This window comes from Vombatus ursinus, unplaced genomic scaffold, assembly GCF_900497805.2.
Source record: "Vombatus ursinus unplaced genomic scaffold, bare-nosed wombat genome assembly UNPS02014801.1, whole genome shotgun sequence".
Taxonomy (NCBI): domain Eukaryota; kingdom Metazoa; phylum Chordata; class Mammalia; order Diprotodontia; family Vombatidae; genus Vombatus; species Vombatus ursinus.
The window spans coordinates 8,637,437-8,657,916 of NW_020954579.1; the positions used below are offsets into that span (position 1 = coordinate 8,637,437).

General features: G+C 37.3%; 1 protein-coding gene across 1 annotated transcript in view; it reads right to left on the reverse strand.

Annotated features, from left to right (window-relative positions):
- The window catches only part of LOC114050915 (leucine-rich repeat-containing protein 37A2-like), a 77,755-nt gene that overhangs the window by 54,537 nt on the left and 2,738 nt on the right, over positions 1 to 20,480 (reverse strand). The window contains exons 2-5 of the mRNA XM_027872964.1: positions 18,480 to 18,551; positions 15,566 to 15,637; positions 2,683 to 2,754; positions 1,642 to 1,722 (exon numbers count right to left, since the gene is read on the reverse strand). Coding sequence (XP_027728765.1) covers positions 1,642 to 1,722; positions 2,683 to 2,754; positions 15,566 to 15,637; positions 18,480 to 18,551 — 297 coding nt within the window. The remainder of the gene's footprint in view (positions 1 to 1,641; positions 1,723 to 2,682; positions 2,755 to 15,565; positions 15,638 to 18,479; positions 18,552 to 20,480) is intronic.

A 20,480-nucleotide genomic window follows, 5' to 3' on the forward strand; every position in this document is an offset into this window, starting at 1 on the left:
GAAAAAGAAGCAATAAAACCTCTCATTTCACTATAGTAAATGAAACCATGTAAGGTAAATTTGTGTCTATTGTTTTGGCTGCAAGCCAAAGTAAGGATCACCCCTCTGTTATGTCTTATTTGATTTTACTAATTTAATTTACTAATTTGATTTTACTAATCCTTTGCAGGTAACTGACATTAGCTAGGGATTTAGCTTTCTTTAGACCGCTAAGTCCAAGAATCAAGATCTCTTTCTCTCCACCATAGCTAGTCCTAATCCTTGCCATTGCAGTCTGGCAAATTTGCTCTTTTTCCATTTCGGAAATTCTTTATAAAATGAAGGCAGAGACAATAGATGTACCGTTGGGTCCCCCTCCTGTTACTGTGTACTTATTGAATGTGATCAAATAACTCCTGTAAAGATATCACAAATAAACTCAGATTACAGACTCAGAATTATCTGGGATACTGGGTAATGGTAAGGCAAGTTTTGAAGACATCAGTGTCAACAGCTTCTTGGTAGAGTGTGAAGAAGATGTGGTATTTAACAACAGAGAAATATAATCCACTTACACCATGTAAAGTTTTTTTTTTTTAAACTCCTTCTTCTCAGTACACCAGAATCTTGATAGCTGATTAAGAGGGTATAGCATGTGGCCGTCATTTCAGTCAAGCATTTCATGTACACTTAGCAAGCTTTGTATTTTTCAAACATATTTGCATACAAATAGCTTTGTATTTTGCATTGGACCAAATAATGAGATGCAAAAATATGACATACAAAATGTTCAGCTTCTCTGAAGCCCACCTCAACTCCTTCCAACCTGATCTAGTGTCATGGAGTCAGAAGTTGAACTTCTAAAATGCCACAAATGTGTTTCAAAAAAGCAAAACTTGATCATTACTACAATACTGTAACTAGCATGGGAGGATGGTTCATCAATTCCAAAGGTTTGCCCTAAGCTAAAGCAGGTATTGATGTTTTATATTAATGGAGATTTAAATTTATGAATTGGGCAAGTCTATTAGCCTCTTTGTACCTTAGTTTCCTCATCTGTAAAATGTACATCATGACAGTCTACCTCTCAAGGTTCTTGACAGTGCTTCTCAAACTTTTTCCACTCATAACCCCTTTTCAACCAAGAAATTTCTATGCAATCCCGGGTATATAAGTATATAAAATAGGTATACAAATCAAACATTTACTGATAACAAATCATAAAGAAGTTTATTTTAAAACAATTATTTGGCATACATATAATTTGACCATTTATTAAAGACAATAGTATCGAATCTGAGCCGAGGTATTTCTGGAGATGTTTGTTGGTGCTGCGTGGCATGATGGCATGTGCAGTGCAAACTGAGCATGTTGTATGTTCAGAACCAAGGCTGCAGGGAAGCCATGTGCATGCAATGCAACATGGGCAAGTACTGCCAGAAACACTTAGAATTCATTAGCACTTGATTTGGAGTTAGTTGTTCGTCGTTGCGCATTCAGAAACCTTTTACTGTTACCATATTTTTTGCAACCCCCACGTTCAGTTACATGACCCCATATGGGCTCTCGACTCACAGTTTAGGAAGTGCTGGATGAAAACATAACTAACAAAGGTGCAAAATCTAGTAAATAATTTTTACATATCTATTTTATTACACTTACAACTTCCGCAAAAACTGCATTTCGTGCCAGGCTTGAAATGTTCCATAACTGAGTTTTTTGAGTAAATTGCAACTAAGGTTTCTATAAAAAGATAAAAGCAAAAATATCTTCTTTCAGTGCATTTATTGGTGTCCTAATTTATATGTGAGTGTAGTAAAACATTTACCTACTACTCCATAACATTAATTTAGTTGATTTAATATTTAATTAGTATCCACTGGACACATGCTACTGTACAAGATATTATTCATTTATAATAATCTTAACTCTACAACTAACTAGATATGTAAACAGGGCAAGTCATTTCACTTCTTTGGTAAATTCATTTTACTCTACCAAGAAGCCACTGAAATAGATGACAGTCTCTTTGGGACCATATTTTCTCACCTCTGAAATAAGGGGAAGGGATAGAGTGGGCTGGATAAGGTCAAAGGTCACTTCCAGTTTTAAAATTATATGATTTGTATTTTCATATTCACACATATACTTTAGTGTTAGACATAGAATGAATACTCCTCTATTCCTGGAATGAACTCCTTCCTCTGCCAGATAGAAACCTTCCTTCCTCAAAGGCTTGGTTCAAGTACCACTTCCCACTAGAGAGAGTCCTATCCTGATCTCCCCAGTTGCTAGTGTTCTCCCCACTGCAGAAAATATATTTCTATATATTTTGCATTTACTTATATTTATATTGTTTCTTCCCAATCAAATGTAAACTCCTTGAGGCTAAGACAATTTCATTTTGGTCTTTGAATTATCCCAAGTTCCTAACATAGTGCTTGGTACACAGTAGCCACTTAATAAATGCTTGTTGAAAGAATGAAAGCACTAACTAAATTATTGTTGATTATTTATTAACAAAATAATTGTTGATCTTTGTTTTTCTAATGTAATTTCTCCAGTCTACATTTTTATTATAGATTTTTTTTTAGTAGTCTACTAGTTTTCCAGTAACAAAATTTTAATTCTCTTTAAAAACGAATGCCAAAGATCATATTACATGGAAACATTTTCAATATAAAATAAATATTTGTTACTTACAAAAATTGCAAAAAAGGTAATGGTTCAAATGTATGTCTCTCAATAACATGGATTTTATTGCAGGATAAATCCCTACAAAAATTAAAAGGAAAACAAATTCAAATTCTAACATCTTTCAGTAGAAATAATTAAGCTACTGCTTCAATTAGCTGGTTATTTTTGTTAGATATCTAATTTAAATTAATGTATTATATTATTTAAAATATTGTCTTCTTAGTCAATAAGTAACTTTCATTCAATAATTTTATAATTGTTAGCTTATTCTTCAAGGACTTGTCATTTTGACCACCTTTTCTCCTTTTTTATCTCTTTGAATATCATCAACAGGATTTGCAAAAAAAAAAAAAAGTTTTAAACTGATAGAGATGGTGATTACATGAAGCTAGGAGAATGAAACAAATGACATCTTGAGGTATCTTTCCAGTTATCAAATTATATGAGTCAAAGAACTTTTATTCAACTATGCAAATCTGACTTATTGCCCTTAAAGATAAATTTCCAAGTTATTGTTCCATCAGTTTCTCTTCGTGTAGCTCCATATGTCTAGGCGTATGTGATTATCAGAAGAAATAAAATGGAAAAAAAGTTACTTTTCCAACTACTGATGGGTATTTTTCACATAGAATCACAGAAATTCAAAGTTGGAATGGAATTCTGTGGTCATCTAATCAAATCTATACTTGAAAAAGAACTACAACATACCCAACAAGTGGTCATCCTTTGTGTGAAGACTTCCAATGAAGTCTTCAAAATTTATGACCTTTCAAGATAGCACATTCCACTTTTGATTAGCTATAAATGTTAGAAAATGTTTCCCACATCAAGCTCAAATTTGCCTCTTTGGAACTTCTGCCCATAAATTCTGATTTCATCTGTCCCCTCTTGCCCCCATCCTGGGGCCAGAACAGAACAAAACTAGTATCTCTTGCACCTGACACCCCTTCAAAAAATTGAAGATAGCTATTATGTTCCCCCTAAGTCTTCTCTTATTTAGTATAAATACCCTCAGTTCCTTCAACTAATGCTCATATGGAATGGACTCATAGCCCAACAGCATTTTGGTTGCCCTTCTCTGAATACTTTCCAGTTTATCAATGTTCTTTCTAAAATGTAGTGCCCAGAATTGAATAATACTCCAGACATGGCTATGTTAGCATATAGCAGGACTATTACCTATTCATTCTAGGATGCTCTACCTACCTGAAAACAGTTTAAGATATCACTTCAAATTTAAACTGGGGCCTGGGAAACGACCTTAATTCAGAAAGGTCAAAGTCATCCACTGCATCCTGGACCATTACCAATTATTTGACTTTTGTTCTGTCACTAGACTTCGATGACTCTGGAGGAAAAAGTGAGGCTGACAATTTTGTGAAGCTTTGCCTCACTTAAATCCAGTTCACTCACAAGTCAGGACATTATTCTTGTTATGTCTTTGGTCCTCTTCGAAAATGAAGCACATTCATACTGTTGGCTCACATGGAGCTTACAGCATACTAAAACCAAATTAGGATATTTTTCGGGCAAATTTCTATTTAATCATGACTTCATCTTGAATTTATGAGGTTAATTTTCTTAAACTAAGATTTTATATTCTGAATAACTCTAATTTTGCTATTGCCTAGTCCACAATTTTTCATCTTTCCCCACAAGAATAGCACGAGAGGCTTCGCCATGAGCTTTGCTAAAATCTAGGTAAATTTTAACTATAGCATTACTGATTTATCAGTTTAGTAATACTGTTTTTTAAAAAAGGAAAATAAAAAGGTTAGTCTAACATAAACTGTTCTTGATGAGGCTAGGCTGCTTCTTTGTACAGCCTTTTTCTAGGTGTTCACTAACTATCCCTTTGATAATACAGTTAAGAATTTTGCCAATAGTTGAAATCAAGTTCACTGGTTTATACTTGGGACACTCCATTTTCTCTCTTTACTTGAAAATTCTTATGGCATCTCTCTTATTCTCTGTAATTTTCAAGAAAGCTAATTTCTGGATTTCTGGAGCATAGATTAAAACATAGCAAGGACAGTCTTCTGGGAATGGAGCATACCTAACAAAAGGAGGTAAGAATATATTTGCCTGATGTCTTAAATCTGTCAAAAGAACTTTAAATTGAAAAAGAGGGAAAGAAAACTGCCTGTGTACATCAACAAAACTACACACTTTAGAGATTAGTTGCAATGAGAAGAATAGCTGTTGAGATTTATTGACGTTCAAAAGATAGGAAAAAAAAAACAGAAAAAAAAGAACCCATAAATTCCAATGTTTATAAATAAATGCACAAAGTTAATGCAGCAAACAAGAAGAACAGAGGTTCTAATGCCAGGAGGAAAATCTAATCTCATAGATATTATATTGTATGCATTATTATGTAATAGAGTTGTGCTTGGATTATTATGGAATTACTATAGAAACAGGAAACTCAAGTATACCCTAGATACTTTCTTTGAACTTGGCTTTTTTGGTCTGTTCTGTAATACAACTAGGAAAGAAAAACCAGAAGAGAAGAATTTGTCCTCCATATTGCTTGGGGGAAGAAGTGCATAGGCAAAGTCAAGCAGGGTACCTGATCTCTTGGCTCCCCTATGAACTATCCCTAGACTTAACTGATATAAGAGGTAAAAGCCAGCCAACCATGGACAAGACCAGTATCTCCAAGGGATGATTCTGCTGCATGTGGGGCACATACCCCTTAAATGTGCTTCAAAGGAAAAAAAAACCTGTAAATGGGAACCAATAAACATTTCTTACATCTGGGGGTCCCAACACAATGCAGGAATTAGTTTTGCTTAACTATGCATATTTGTCACAAAGGTTTTGCTTTGTTTTGTTTTAAAGGGTAGAGAAGTGGAAAAGAGAAAATATTTTTGTTAATTAAAAAACTAAACTGAAAAAGAAAAGAAGGCAAAAGGAAATTTGTTAATTATGGAGCAGGCATTCCTGGGGGTATAACAGAATAGGCAGATCTGGAGTGCAACAGCCTTGCTGTTGTGCAACTTTTCATGTTTACTATTTAAGTTAACATTACCCACTCTTGCCTACAGGGAAAATGTTTTTCTTAGAGTTAAACATGGCTCTCTGTGAGTGTGCCTTCTTTTTTCATAAGAGCTTCTATTTTTTAAAACAGCTCCTCCTCCTCAGAGAGAAAAACACATATTAATTCTCAGATACTATATCCTAAGAGATAATTTGAATGACCCTATTCTTCCTGAGTGGTCTCCCCTGGCTTAATTTTTTTTTGCAATCCTCCAAGTCTTTTACATTTCTTTTCAATGTTTTATATCATCAGACTTATGCTCTATGTCTACACCTAATAGACCTCTGTGCATTTCAACACCTATTATACCAAAATACTTTTCAACCAATTCAGCACTCAAATTTTCAAGAGATTATTCCATGTTTAAGATATCCAAAAATATGAGTAATGTTAACTTAAATACACCATCCTGAAGCTCAAAATTAAGAGAAGATAGACACTCAGGGGCAGATGTAAGGGCAGGTGGGTGGAGCAGCACTGGGGGTTTTAAGACAAGCCCCTGATCCAGCCGTGCTCTCTGTGTCCATTCTTCTGTTTTCACATCATAGTAAAAATCACAGGGATCTTTATCACTGACCTTGAGTTGACTACTGACACCAAAATCAATTGAGGTGTGGCATATACTAAGGGACAGAGAAGTGTAGTACCTCTGCAAAGAAGGACTCAACCTCTACTGCTCCAGTGTGGGCTATGGAAGCAAAGCCAGGGACCTAGACTTCTGTCCTGCTACTGGACTTCGATGGCTGTGGAAGAGAGAGGCTGATGACTTTGTGCAACCCTGCCTCATTTAAATCTAAATTCACACGAGTCAAGACTTCACCCTGCGATGTCATGTCATGTCTCTTTGTAAATGAAGGACAAACAATAACAATAACAAACCCTGCAGATGCAGATTTGAAGGCAGAAGACCACAGAGGATTTGTTGTTGTTCAGTTGTGTCTGACATTTCGTGACCCCATTTGGGGTTTTCTTGGCAAAAATACTGCGGTGGTTTGCCATTTCCTTCTCCAGCTCATTTGACAGATGAGGAAACTAAGGGAAACAGGGTTAAGTGACTCACCCATGGTCACACAGCTAGTAAGTGTCTGAGGCCATATTTGAACTCAGGAAGACTTATTTTCCTGATTCCAGGCCTGGTACTCTATGCATTGCACCACCTAGCTGCTCCAGTATAGAGGATTAGGCTAGAGATAGAACAGTGGATAAAACTTTTTTCCTTAGTGAGGTAAAGGACCAAGCGAATGTAGACTATGAAGGCTAGATACAAGAACACTTCCACTAGAATATAAACCAGAGAAGGAGACTCATCTTCTGTTATAGTTGTAGATTAGGTAGCCATATATATATGTGGAATGCACTAGTGAAAAAAAATGCAGCACTAGTCCTCCAGAGGCTGGAACCAGCATTGGTAAAAGAAGATAGGGTCCAGGGAAGGAGATTGCCTCAGGCCCCAAGACTTTACCATCAACTCATTTTGGATCTATTCCACCTGAACTCATAAGACTCTATGTTCAGGTGACGGTGAAGATAGATAATTCAGACAATGCTATCCTTGATAGAGGATCTCAAATTACTATTATATCTTAATCATTCTATGAGAATTTTTAAGAAAGTACCTTTACAACCTATGAAGGAGCTTGGACTTGGTGGACTGATTAACTAACTCATATTTGGGATAGGTCAAGGTGAGCTTGAAGTTCCCCAAGGAACATTTGTTAGTGTCAGTAGGAAAATGGACACCTCAGCTCTACTATGACCAGATCCACCTACTTTCACTAAAATGTCAGCAATGAATGGAACCAATTTCAGCGTATTCAAAATACTAGCAGGATACTACAAGCAACAAGCTGGGACCTAATACCTTTACACTTTGATTATTCATGCATCCTGTGTAGAAGCCTAAAAGAGAAGAGAAATAAGGAATGGCAGTGAGAGCACTGACTTTTCAAACTCAAGAGTAGATACTGAGTTATTTAGTTTTGTTGACTTCTGAGTACTGTGGATGCACTGTAACTTGACTCCAACATAGTGATGTCATTTTGGTCCTCTTTAAGAACGAAGGACAACAATCAAGTACCAGAAGACTGGAAAGATGGTTTGAAGACAAATGTGTACTTGATGCATGGATGACATACGGACTATTCCCAAGTGGCAACCTCTAGAATCCAATTCACTAACTCACATTCCTGTACTAGGAATCATCTAGGAAGATTCCTTTGTCTTTGGTGGAAGATCTTAAAAACCATCTGAAAGAACTGCTACTTAATGGCATCATCACAGAATCCAGTAGCCTGAATGTATCACCTCTGGTAGTGGTAAAGAAAAAGAACTGAAGAGATACAAATATGTGTATACTACCAGAATTTGAACAAAATAAGAAAAGCAGGCTAGCAATTATGGCTTGCTTTCAAAATTACTTGGATTATCTGATAGGCAGCCAGTGATTCTCAGTTTTACGTTTATATAGTGGATTTTATCATATTCCAATGGCTGAGGAAGATAAAGACTGCTTTCATATGCCTAGATGGATTTTTTTACCAATTTGAACATATGTCCCAACACATATTGGGAACATCCACCACTTTCCAATGGCTGATAAAGTAGTCTGGGATATGAATTACCTGGAGGCACTGATGTACCTAGATGATCTCATTGTCTTTGGAAAGATACTAGAAGAACATGAAGAGAGATTACTGAAAGGGGGTATTAGATTGGCCAGAGAAAGCAGAACTGAAAGCAGCAATTGATGGATGCCATTTTTGAAGATACTCATTGACAGATGCATTTTTGCAGATTCTCTGTGTAACATAATATTTCAATAAAGCACTGACCCAGAGAAAATAGAAACACTGTTGAATTGGCTACATCTACAGAATAGTTGAGATTTAAGAACTTTTATAGTTTTGCTATTATCCCAAGTTTGTTAAGACCAATGTTGCTATTTTTGCTAATCCTCTGGCCTCATTTGTGCACATGATTGTGCAGAATCAGAAGGTCAAGAAATGTGAAATTCTCTGAAAACCTACAAAGCCATTTGGAGATCAATGGGTAGACAAATATGAACAAGGATTTGGAGATTTAGTCAATTGCTTCATATATCTGCCAGTGTTGTTCTGTGTAGACCCAAGCAAGCCTTTTGTCTTACATGCAGATGCTAGCTGGGAGGACTTGGCAGCTGTCACGTATCAAGAAAGTGATGATGGTCCCCAGTAACTAACTGCAATCTCACCAACACATCCCTTTAGTTCTCAGCCAAGGTAAAGGCTTATTACTCAGTTTCTGACTCTCAATTTCTGCTCAGAAACTTTCAGGGTTGCAAACAGAGGAGCCAGTGCTCAGACATTAAATGTGCCACACAACTCTATTCATCACATTTCCTCCCCACATGGCATGAAATAGCAAGATGGGGTACAGACTTTAGGCTTTACTCTGCCAGAAGCAGGCCCAGAAATCAAAGTTTAAAAAATGTCACTAAATGATAAACTCTGGATTAGTGTCTATATAGCCTAGATTGCCAAAAGGGGACATCCAGAAGTCTAAAAAGCAACTAAGGAAGGAGGTTCACCAGAAGATCCTGGTGAGGCAAGTGCTCTAGCCAGGAAGCCCCAGAGCATTCAAGGAGGCTTTGGCTGTGGAACCAGAAGAACTTAGTTAACATTCTAGAGAGGAAGCCCTAAGGTGGTTAAGGCCCTGAATGGATGTGGGAAGGATAGCCAGCAAAACTCCTCCTAAGAAGGTATCAGTTATTATAAATGTTCTTCTAGGGGCTATAAAAGTATGCAACAAGCTGACATAAGCCACGCTTGCCAGTCTTGAAGAGATCAGCTTCTGTATTCAGAGGATATAGATAAGCCTAGGACCTGCCAACACTTTGTGCAAACCAGACACCAACAGAAGGCAAGTCCAGCAGCAGGTCCCCAGACAACCACAGACACACCAGGACCATATAGGAGATTATCATTCCATCCAAGGGTGCAAAAGTAGTTGAAGCATGGACCTGACCAAAAAGTTTCAATTCAAGAAGTAAAGCTGGAAATATGAATAAACAGAGAACATTGATGATAAATAAATTTTATGGATTCGAGGATGTAAAAAAAAAACCACCCAAAAAAACACACTCTTAGAGGGAGAGAATAACTTCTATAAGGAGCGTGTCAAATAAAGGTATGTCCATAAGGTCTAACAGAATTCCTGGAAGAGAAGAAATAAGAGGTAAAAAGGGTACTATAAATGAAATGAGAGCTCTAAAGGAAATAATTGGAAGAAGAGGAACTTGGTATAGGAGAGCTGCAACAGACTCAAAATTTACCAAGTTACCTTTTCCCTCCTACCCTACACAAACACCATGAATTAGGCTGATTTTCCTTTCAAAGGCAACAAATCTGTTCCCAGGACTTGACTGGCCCAGGGTTAGGGCAAGGCTCAAGCAGCACTTCCCTTGATGCAGCTTCCTAATAGCCTCTGGGTATATGACGTAGTTCCCTGGTTACTTGGGGGCCATAAAAAGACCCATCTATATGTGGGGTTGGTGCTTTTCAGAGTTAGTGGATGGTCCAAGATGGTAATCTCATCCTGCCCTGCTGAACAAGGCACATTTCCATATGAAGACAAGCTACATGTACTCAAAGTGCTGGAGTATCCTTGTTGAAGATAATTTATACACTACGGTCAAGTAAACCTTTTGTTAACTATAAAGCAATGAACACTTATTAAGCACCTACTATGTGCCAGGTACTATGTGATAAGCACTAGAGATACAAAAAGAGGCAAAAGACAGTCCCTGCCCTTAAGGAGCGTATAGGCTAATGGGGTAGACAACATGCAAACAAATATATGCAAAGCAAGCTATATGCAAGATAAATAGGAAAAAATTAATAGAGAATTAGATTTAAGAGTGGTTGGGAAAGGCTTCCTATAAAAGATGGGAAGTTGAGACTTAAAGTAGAGAGGAGTGAGAAGATTCCAGGCATAGGGAACAACAGCCAGAGAGAATTCCAAGAGCTGAGAGATAGAGTGTCTTGTTGATGTAACAGTAAGGAGGTCAGTATCCTTGGATCAAAGAATACATGGTGGTGAGTAAGGTGTAGGAAGACTGGAGACCTAGGAGAGGGCTCTAGCCCTCTATGAAGGGCTTTGAATGCCAAACAGGTCATTTTGTATTTGATCTTGGAGGTGACAGGGAGACACTGGAATTTATTGAGTGGGGAGATGATATGGTCAGACCTGAGCTTTAGGAAAATCGCTTGCGTGGGTGAATGGAGGATGGACTGGCATGGAGAGAGACTTGAGGCAAGGAGACCCACCAGCAGGCTATTGCAACAGTCCAGGACTGAGGTGATGAAGGCCTTCACTAAAGTGGTGGTGGTGTCAGAGGAAAGAAGAAGACATATTCAAAAGATGTTGCAGAGGCAAAATTGACAGGCCTTGTCAATAGATTGGATATGGAAGGTGAGAGATAGTAAGGAGTCAAGGATAACACCCTAGGTTGCAAGCCTGAGAGAGGGAGAGGATGGTGTTGCCCTCTATAATTACATGAAAGGTAGGAGGGGTGAAGGGTTTAGGGGCAGATAATGAGTTCTATCTTGGATATCTTTAGCTTAAGATATCTACCGAACATCTACTTTGAGATGTCTGAAAGGCAGCCAGAGATGTGGGACAGAGGAGGCCAGTCAGTGAAGAGATTAGGGCAGAATAGGTAGATTTGAGAATCATCAGCATAGAGATGGTAATTAAATCCATGGAAGCTGATGAGCTCACCAAGTGGAGTAGTGTAAAGGGAGAGAGAAGAGGACCCAAGATAGAATCTCTTGGGACACCTGTGTATAGAGGGTATACTTTAGATGAAGATCCAGCAAAAGGAGACAGAGAAGTAGTGATTACATAGGTAGAAGGAAAACTAGGAAAGAGGAGGAGATCCTGAAGCCCAGGTGGTGGAGCAGGCAAACACCAACACCTGGACCCAGGAGTGCCTCATTGAGGGTGGGGAAACTGGTAGAAACCAGCTCAGAAAACCACCAGGTACCTGGGCATTCTACAGCAACCAGCTCTCCCAGTGCCTCAGCAAAACTAAGGGAAGCAGTGCTGCAAGGGGCCCCAGGCGGATAAACACCCTACAATATCCATCTGAAAGGAGCTGAAGAAAGCCAAAGGAAGGAAAGGCCTGGGTAAGCAGGAAATCTCCAGGAGCCACACTACCCAATCCTACCCCTAGAGTTCCAGTGTTGCTGATTCCATTCCAATACCAGGTAAGCTGCCAGAATCCTACAGCCTCCAACTGCCAACACTGGAGACCCTAGCACACAAAGCCATAGACCAGGCCCCAGGCTCCCAACACAAGAAGCTTGGGTCAGTGCCCTCTGCTCCCCAGAAGGAGAGCCCAATCTCTTTAAAGGCCAGGAAATAAGCAAACACCATGAGCAAAAAGAAATGTATGATAGATTTTTATTATGAGAAGAGTGAAGATCAAGGCAGAAATTCTGAAGAGGACAACATTGTCAACAAATCCACATCTGGAACCTCAAAAGGGAATATGAACTGGTCTGAAGCCCAAAAAGCCTTCTTAGAAGAGCTCAAGAAGGATTTTAAAAGTCAAATGAGAGAGGTAGAAGAAAAAATGGGAAAAGACATGAGAGGTATGCAAGAGAGAGTCAATAGCTTGGAAAAGGAAGGACAAAAATTAACTGTAGAAAACAAATCCTTAAAAAATACAATTGGCCAGTTGGAAAAAAGTCCACTGAAGAAAACAAGTCCCTAAAAAATACAATTGGCCAAATGGAGAAGGAGGTACAAAATCTAATAGAAGAAAACAACTTGTTAAAAATTAGAATTGGGCAAATGGAAGCTAATGACTCTATGAGAGAGCAAGAATCAGTCAAACAGAAACAAAAGAATGAAAAAATAGATGAAAATGTAAAATATCTCATTTGTAAAACAACTGACCTGGAAAATCCATCCAGGAGAGACAATTTTAAAATTATTGGTCTACCTGAAAATCATGATGAAAAAAAGAGCCTGGACAATATCTTTTAGGAAATCATAAAGGAAAACTGCCCTGAGGTCCTAGAACCAGAGAGTAAAATAGCCATAAAAAGAATCCACTGATCACCTCCTGAAAGAGATTCCAAATTGCAAACACCAAGGAATATAGTAGCCAAATTCCAAAATTACCAGGTCAAAGAGAAAATATTGCAAACAGCCAGAAAGAAACAATTTAAAAATCATGGAACCACAGTCAGGATTACACAGGACCTTGCTTCTACCTTAAAAGACCGTAGGGCATAGAATATGATATTCCCTAAGGCAAAGGAGCTTGGATTACAACCAAGGATCAATTACCCAGTGAAAATGAGCATGATCTTTCAAGGAGGGAGATGGATATTCAACAAAATATGGGACTTCCATCCCTTCCTGATAAAAAGACCAGAGCTCAACAGAAAATTTGATCTTCAAACACAAGACTCAAGAGAGACATAAAAAGGTAAACAGGACAGAAAGAAACAACATGTTATTAATAAGGGCAAACTGTTTATATCCCTACAAGGGAAGATGACACTTGTAACTCTTAGAACTGTATTGTTATCACACTATGTTAAAGGGGTATATATAAAGGAGGTAGGTATAAATTGACTTTGATATAATGATGAAAAAAACTAATCAAGTGGGTTAAATGGATCCAAGTAAGTGGATTAATCTGATCTAACTAAGAAAATGTGCTGAGAAAAAAGGAAAGGAGGAGGCAGACAAGGGTAAATTATATCACAGGAAAAGGCACAAAAACCCATTATAGCAGAGGGAAAGAAGGGAGGGAGATGAGCATTGTTTGAACCTTATTCTCCTCAGATTTGGCTCAAGAAGGGAATAACATAATCAATTAGGTATAGAAATCTAACAAGGCCTATAGGCAGTAGGAGGGAAAAAGGGAAAGAAAAGGGACGGGCTAATAGAAGGGAGGTGGGACTGAGGGAGGTGTGGTCAAAAGCAAAACACTAGTGAGGAGGGAAAACGAGAAAGGAGAAAGAAACAGGGGTGGGGGGGAAGGATAGAGAGAAAGACATAGATAGTAATCATAATTGTGAATGTGATATATGAATGTAATGGAATTGTGCTATAAGAAATGATGAACAGGCAGACTTCAGATAAACCTGAAGACTTGTATGGTTCGATGCTGAGTGAAATGAGCAGAACCAGGAGAACGTTGTACACAGTAACTGCCACATTGAGTGATGACTAACTTTGATAGACTTAATCCCTCTCAGCAATACAAGGATCTAAGACATCTCCAAAGGCCTCTTGATGGAAAATGCTAACCACGTCCAAAGAAAGAACTATGGAGTTTGAATGCAGATTGAAGCACACTATTTGCTATTTTTTTTCTTCTGCAGTGTTTTGTTTTCTTTTTCTGGTGGTTCCTCCTATTAGTTCTGATTCTTACTTACAACATCACTAATGTGAAAATATGTTTAATAGGAATGTATATATATAGCCTATATTAGATTGCACACCCTCTTGGGGAGGGAGGGGGAGAAAAATTTAAAACTCAAAAGCTTATGGAAGTGATTGTTGATAAATCAAAATAAGTTAATTTAAAAAAAAAAGAGGGGTATCCCAAAAAAAGCTGGAGAGAAGACGATCAACAGCTAATCTGATAGGTACGAAGTGATACCTCATAATTGTTTTAATTTGCATTTCTCTAATTATTAGTGATTTAGAGCATTTTTTCATATGACTATTAATAACTTTGATTTCTTCTTCTGAAAACTGCCTGTTCCTATCGTTTGATCGTTTATCAATTGGGGAATGGTTCTTATTTTGATATATTTGGCCCACTTCCCTATATATTTGGAAAATGAAGCCTTTCTCAGAGAAAATGCTGTAAAATTTTCCCCCTAGTTTCATGTTTTCCTTCCAATTGTAATTGCATTGGTTTTATTTGTGCAAAATCTCTTTAATTTAGCGTGACTTTGTGACATTTTTCATTATTTTCCTTGAGATTGTTAACCTTTGTTCCTCCTGATAAATTTTCTTTTGTTCTTCTTTGTATTCCCAGTGAAAAAAGGTCACAAGGAAGCAAGCCTTCATACAAGAAAGTACCAGATATCAAACTATACTACAAAGCAGTGATCATCAAAAATATTTTATTTGATAATACTGGCATTTGATTTAAATAAATTTTTTTAAAAAATAGTTATTATAAGTAGTAGAACAGTACACAACATATAGAAGCAAATGATCCCCTACAACTATGGTAGGGGATCACTATTTGAAAAAAATAAAACTGCTGGGAAAACTAGAAACTATTAAGGTCAAATTGTGCTTGATCAAGGTTTGAATAATTAATAAACACGAATTGTAGACCAAATGAAGTTTTACTCTATTTCCTGGAAAAACTTGTCAAGCAAAATTATGGACTTAACTTTCATTTCTGCCTTTTTTATTAAAGTTCGCACTTTATAAATCCCCCCAAAATCATTTCCAGACACTGACAAACCAGTTCTCTTGTGGACATGGGAGACAACACAAACACATGGTCGAGAGGGCCCAACTGTGAACCCTTGCTTTTCCACTCATGCCTGGATGACCTCAGCTGACACTTTACTTTTGACAGCTTCAGTGCGCTTATATATAAAATAAGCAGGACTGGACTAGATAATCTTTAGTAGCCAACTCTAAATCTATAATTTTTTTTCCTTTGAAGGCTAACTACAATGTCAAGAACCATTCATCACACGTGTCCATGTCACTGAGGTTTTTCCCTGTGTCTTGTCTGTTGTCTGATTTAGATGGAAATTTCATAGACATTACATGCCTAAAACATTATTGGTGCTCATTAAATATTAAGTGACTTACAAATACTGGAGGGACAGCAGGCCTTCAAAGGAATTCTTGTGTAGTTTGTGCAAAGCATTATCCTTGAGATTTCTGGAAAATGAAGAGGTTATCTTTGGGGGCAAATATCAAATTAGGACACCAATTTGTTCAATGAGACCCGCTTCCTTTCTGAAAGGCAGCTACCAGAAAGAGTGATTGTCAATCTGACTTTTATCTCTCACCATCTGGTTGTTCTAAGTTAAATATACTTAACTCTTATGTTTGAATTTTTATTCAACCTTACTTGTATCTTTCTAGGTGTGTCTCCCAGAGTTCTCTTCTCCCAAAACCACTTGACTTAATTCTCACTTTCCATTAATGGAGCTAAATATGATTCTCCTTACCATCTATGCCTGTTGTAAATTTATATGGATTCTATTTGAAATTCTTAAGCAGAAATGGTAGCTCATTAGGGACAGCAACTGAAGCCAATGTGTTGTTAGCATTAAAGGGAAATACCATTTCCATACTCATTAGCCGGTAATAAACCTTATGATATACCTTCCTAGCTTGACCTAGGTAAGCTCAGCACTCATTAGCTGTATTTACAAGCCATCTTCCTGCTGCTATACCTATTGCCATTCTTTTCCTTTTACTGCAGAACCAAAGAAAGGGTCTGCAGAGAAGCAGGTAGGAATAGCAGAAATTATGACCTTACTTTTTCTAGTCCTTTTAAGACTCAAGACACCTCTGACTTAGATAATGTTTTCAAATTTCAACAAAGACCAAAGACAAACTAGGAATAAGAAGCTACAATAAAATAACCCTAAAAGGAAGAATTTGAACTAAAGCTAATTGTATAAATAAAAACTAGAGTGAACTGCACTGATCTGTTGAGCCTCAAATACTATTTTAACCCATAAAATTAATAAAAATGAAAAAAATATATAGGTGGTACAGTGGATAGAGCACCAGGCCTGGTGTTAGGAAGACCTGAGTTCAAACCTGGCCTCAGACACTTACTAGCTGTGTGACACTGGGTAAGTCACTTCACTGTTTGCCTCAGTTTCCTCATCTGTAAAATGAATCAGAGAAGGAAATGGCAAACCACTCCAGTACCTTTGCCAAGAAAACCCTGAATGGGGTCAAGAAGAGTTGGACACCACTGAAATGACTGAATAATAACAAATAAACCAGCTTGAGCCAGAACCAAATCTACATTCTTTCTAAAACTGCTTAAAAGAAAAACACATGAAGTAAATATTCCCTAAATCAGAACTGAACTAACATTTCACTGTTGTTAGTTGGTGGTGTAGCAGAAAAAGCATTGGCTCTGGAGTCTGAAAACCTTAATTTGAATCCCAGCACTGCTAATTAACTAGCTGTATGAGCTTAGGCAACTCCATTCAATTCTCTGGCCTTTGCTCTTTTCCTCACTTGTAAAATGAGAGGCAGAATTGGAGGATTTCTTAGGTTTCTTTCAGCTTTAAATCTTTTATGGTTCTATGGCCAAAATCTCTTTCTTCTACCTCACAATCTAATCAATTGCCAAGTACATTTGATTCTGTCTCCTTAACATCTCTTGCATTAGCCTTCTCTTCTCCACTAACAAGCCAACTGGCTTCATCACCTCTTGACTGTATTATTGTAATAGTTCCCTAACTTATCTCCCTGCCTCCAGTCTCTTTCCTCTCTAATCCATCCTTCACACAGCTGTCAAAATGATCTTCCTAATCCATAGATTGAAGCTACCACTGCCTTGGGGGTTCCTGTGTACAGGATAAACTCTTCAGTGTCATATTTAAGGCCCTCCATAATTTGATTCCAACAGATCCTTCTACCCTTATTTCATACTATTCATGCTCATTCTATTTCAGCTGAACTGGACTGCTAGATGATGTTTCTTGATCTTTTCCTGTCCTCTCCTGTCTCCATATGCATTTGTGTGGTCTGTCCCTACTACTTACAACATAGCTCTCTCTTTCTTTGAGGCCCATTTCAGGTAGTCTCTCCTCAATGAAGTCTTTCCTGAAGGTTCCTCACTCTTTAATGTTATTTGTAATGTGTATTTGTTTCTCTCTAATTTTCTTCTCTAATATTTTCGTGAACATCAAGATGATATTGAAATCCTCAACAGGCTCCTGCTGTAGGACATTTAGACTATATGTATACATACATGCATACATATACACAAACACACACACGTATCTATATATAGATATAGATATAGGTATATCTACATGTATATGTCCCCATTTGAGGTTTTCTTGGCAAAGATACTGGAGTGGTTTGCCATTTCCTTCTCCAGCTCATTTTATAGATGAGGAAACTGAGGCAAACAGGGTGAAGCTACTTGCCCAGGATCACACTAGCTAGTATCTGAAGCCAGATTTGAATTCAGGAAGAAGAGTCTTCCTGACTACAGACCCAGCACTCTATCTTCTGTGCCACCTAGCTGCCTCACATACACATATCTACATATATATATACTCCAGTATCCACATGAATATCAGTCTTATCAATCTAATACAAAGGGAAGCTAAATAAATACAGTTGAGTCATTCTCCCTTTTCTTAAATGGTTGACTTTTTATTTTAATCAAATTACTGTATTGACTTATTTTTTTCATTCCAATCACCACCTTCTTGATTAAATTTGCTAAATTGCTGTTATGACACATAAACCAGCTTGAACAAAAGGAAAAAAAGTGCTGATTGTGTTTCAACCATTTTTCCTTCTCCCATAATTTGTATACATAGAATTCATAGTCTAAATGCAACCCATGAGACAGATTTTACAATATTATTCCAACAGAAAGTGACATTAATTCAAACTGATTTGGATCTAAAGGAAAATCTCTGCTTCTCAGAGATCCTAAACTCAATGCTACAGATCAAAATTGATTTCAAAATGTGGTTAGCTCTCCCCGCTTGCCTGATAAAATTGTACTTACAGAGTCTTAGCCCAAGGGTATGACTTCCAGATACCTTTCTCAATGATAGAAATAGAGTTCCCATGGAAATCTCTGTGAAAAGATACAGTTCATGTCACTAAATAAAAATGAGTACAGTTATGAAATTCTCATAAAAATATTTCAACTAAAAAACCCATGATAATAATTTCTAGCTCTTAATTTTCAACTTCACAATTAACACAAGGAAATTGGTAAAAGAAATTAACACAATCCAGAGGCTAAGTAACAAAGAGAGGTAAAGCCATCTCCAGAAAAAATGCTCCCTGTTCCTTTTCCTATTTCTTCTTTCCCTCTCCGGATCCCTCATAGCATATTATTTGTACCTAACTTATGAAGTTATAGCTATTTTATTTCATAGTTGTCTTTCTATGTCACAACTTGTTGACTAAATCATAACTTCTGTGAAGGCAGGGACCAAGTCTTACTTATTTTTATCTCAAGTGTCTTTGTACACAATAAGTACTTAATAAATTTTTGTTAACAAATCAGTATTATCAAGCATGTATGAAATCACAATATGCCAGGCAATATCAAAATTTTGGACAAGTACCTTTTGGGGAATCTTTTCATACACATTAGTTGGTTTGGTAGGGTCTAGGGACAACTGGAGATTAAAAGAATGGTGAAAAAAGTGGGAACTGATGGGGAAAGTTGCATGCAAACAAATTTCTATGGCTCTAGGATACCCATGTTAAGGCCCTTCCTCTTCCATTTTCCCAAATGGAATTTGTCTATATTACATTGAATTACATACAAACTAGGGGCAACTGGGGTGGGGGGAAGGGGAGAGATGGGAATCAGCATGTTCCAAATAAATTATTGTTGCTCCACGAACAACTACAAAGCAACTGATTGATAGACAACTAAACAATCCCTTACATAATGAAAAAGATACAGCATGAGAAAACCCCCATAAATGATAAGAGGAGATGCCAAGAGGCTTCAAACTTCATACATTTATTAAATACCTATGATATATTGAACACTGTGCTGGGTTCTTGGAAAGATACAAAAATTAAATAAGATACAACTTCGGCTCTCAAAGAGCTCACAATCAAGGAGTGGGTAAGATACATCAAAAAAAATAAATAAATAAATAAATAACCATGACTCAAAAGGCCCAAGCCTTTTAGACCAGTTTCTGACTCAAGATGCTTTAGAAACAGGTCAGGTAGGCCACTGAGGTACCAGAAACCAGTGCTTGGAAAGCAGTTGTGTCTGTTTCATTTTCCCTCTTTTTATTCAATAACAATGGATAACTAATTCCTCAGATCCAGTTTTCTCACCCACTGTGCTCTTTTCTATACTCTGCCTCATAAAATGTACTCACACCACTTCAAATATTTCCTTGATCCCAAATCTCTCAGTCCCTGGTTTCTACACTGAAAAGCCCCATATCTCTTAACTACCTAATGATGCACATTTTCACTTGGATGTCACATCACTCAAACTCAACATATAAAAACTAGATTAATTTTCTGTTCTTGACATGGACTGTCTCCCTAACTTCCTTATTTCTGCCAAGGATACCATCACTCTTCCATTCAATATGAAAAATCTTCATGTAATCTGTTATTTTTCCCTGGTCATTTCCCCTCTCCTCAATAATATCCCCAGCCCATTCATTCACAAAACCCAGAATTAGGATGCTACTGCAATGATCCAGGTATAAAGTGTTAAGAGCCTGGAAGAAGATGGGAATGGCAATGAAAAAGGATATACTTCCAAAATTTTTAAAGGAATTATTTAAATAGAACTTAATAACTTTTTGAATATGAGGATAGGAAAAAGTCAAAGATAATTAATTGCCTCCTATTTTCCATATCATTTATTTCCTACCGTGTGGTGTTGCAAACAGCCATCTGGTTGGATTCCCTGCCTCATCTTTCCATACTTTGGTTCATCCTTTCTACTCAGCCATCAAATTGATCTTTAAGTACAGGTTAACTATGTTATCTCCTTATTAATGAACTTCATTGG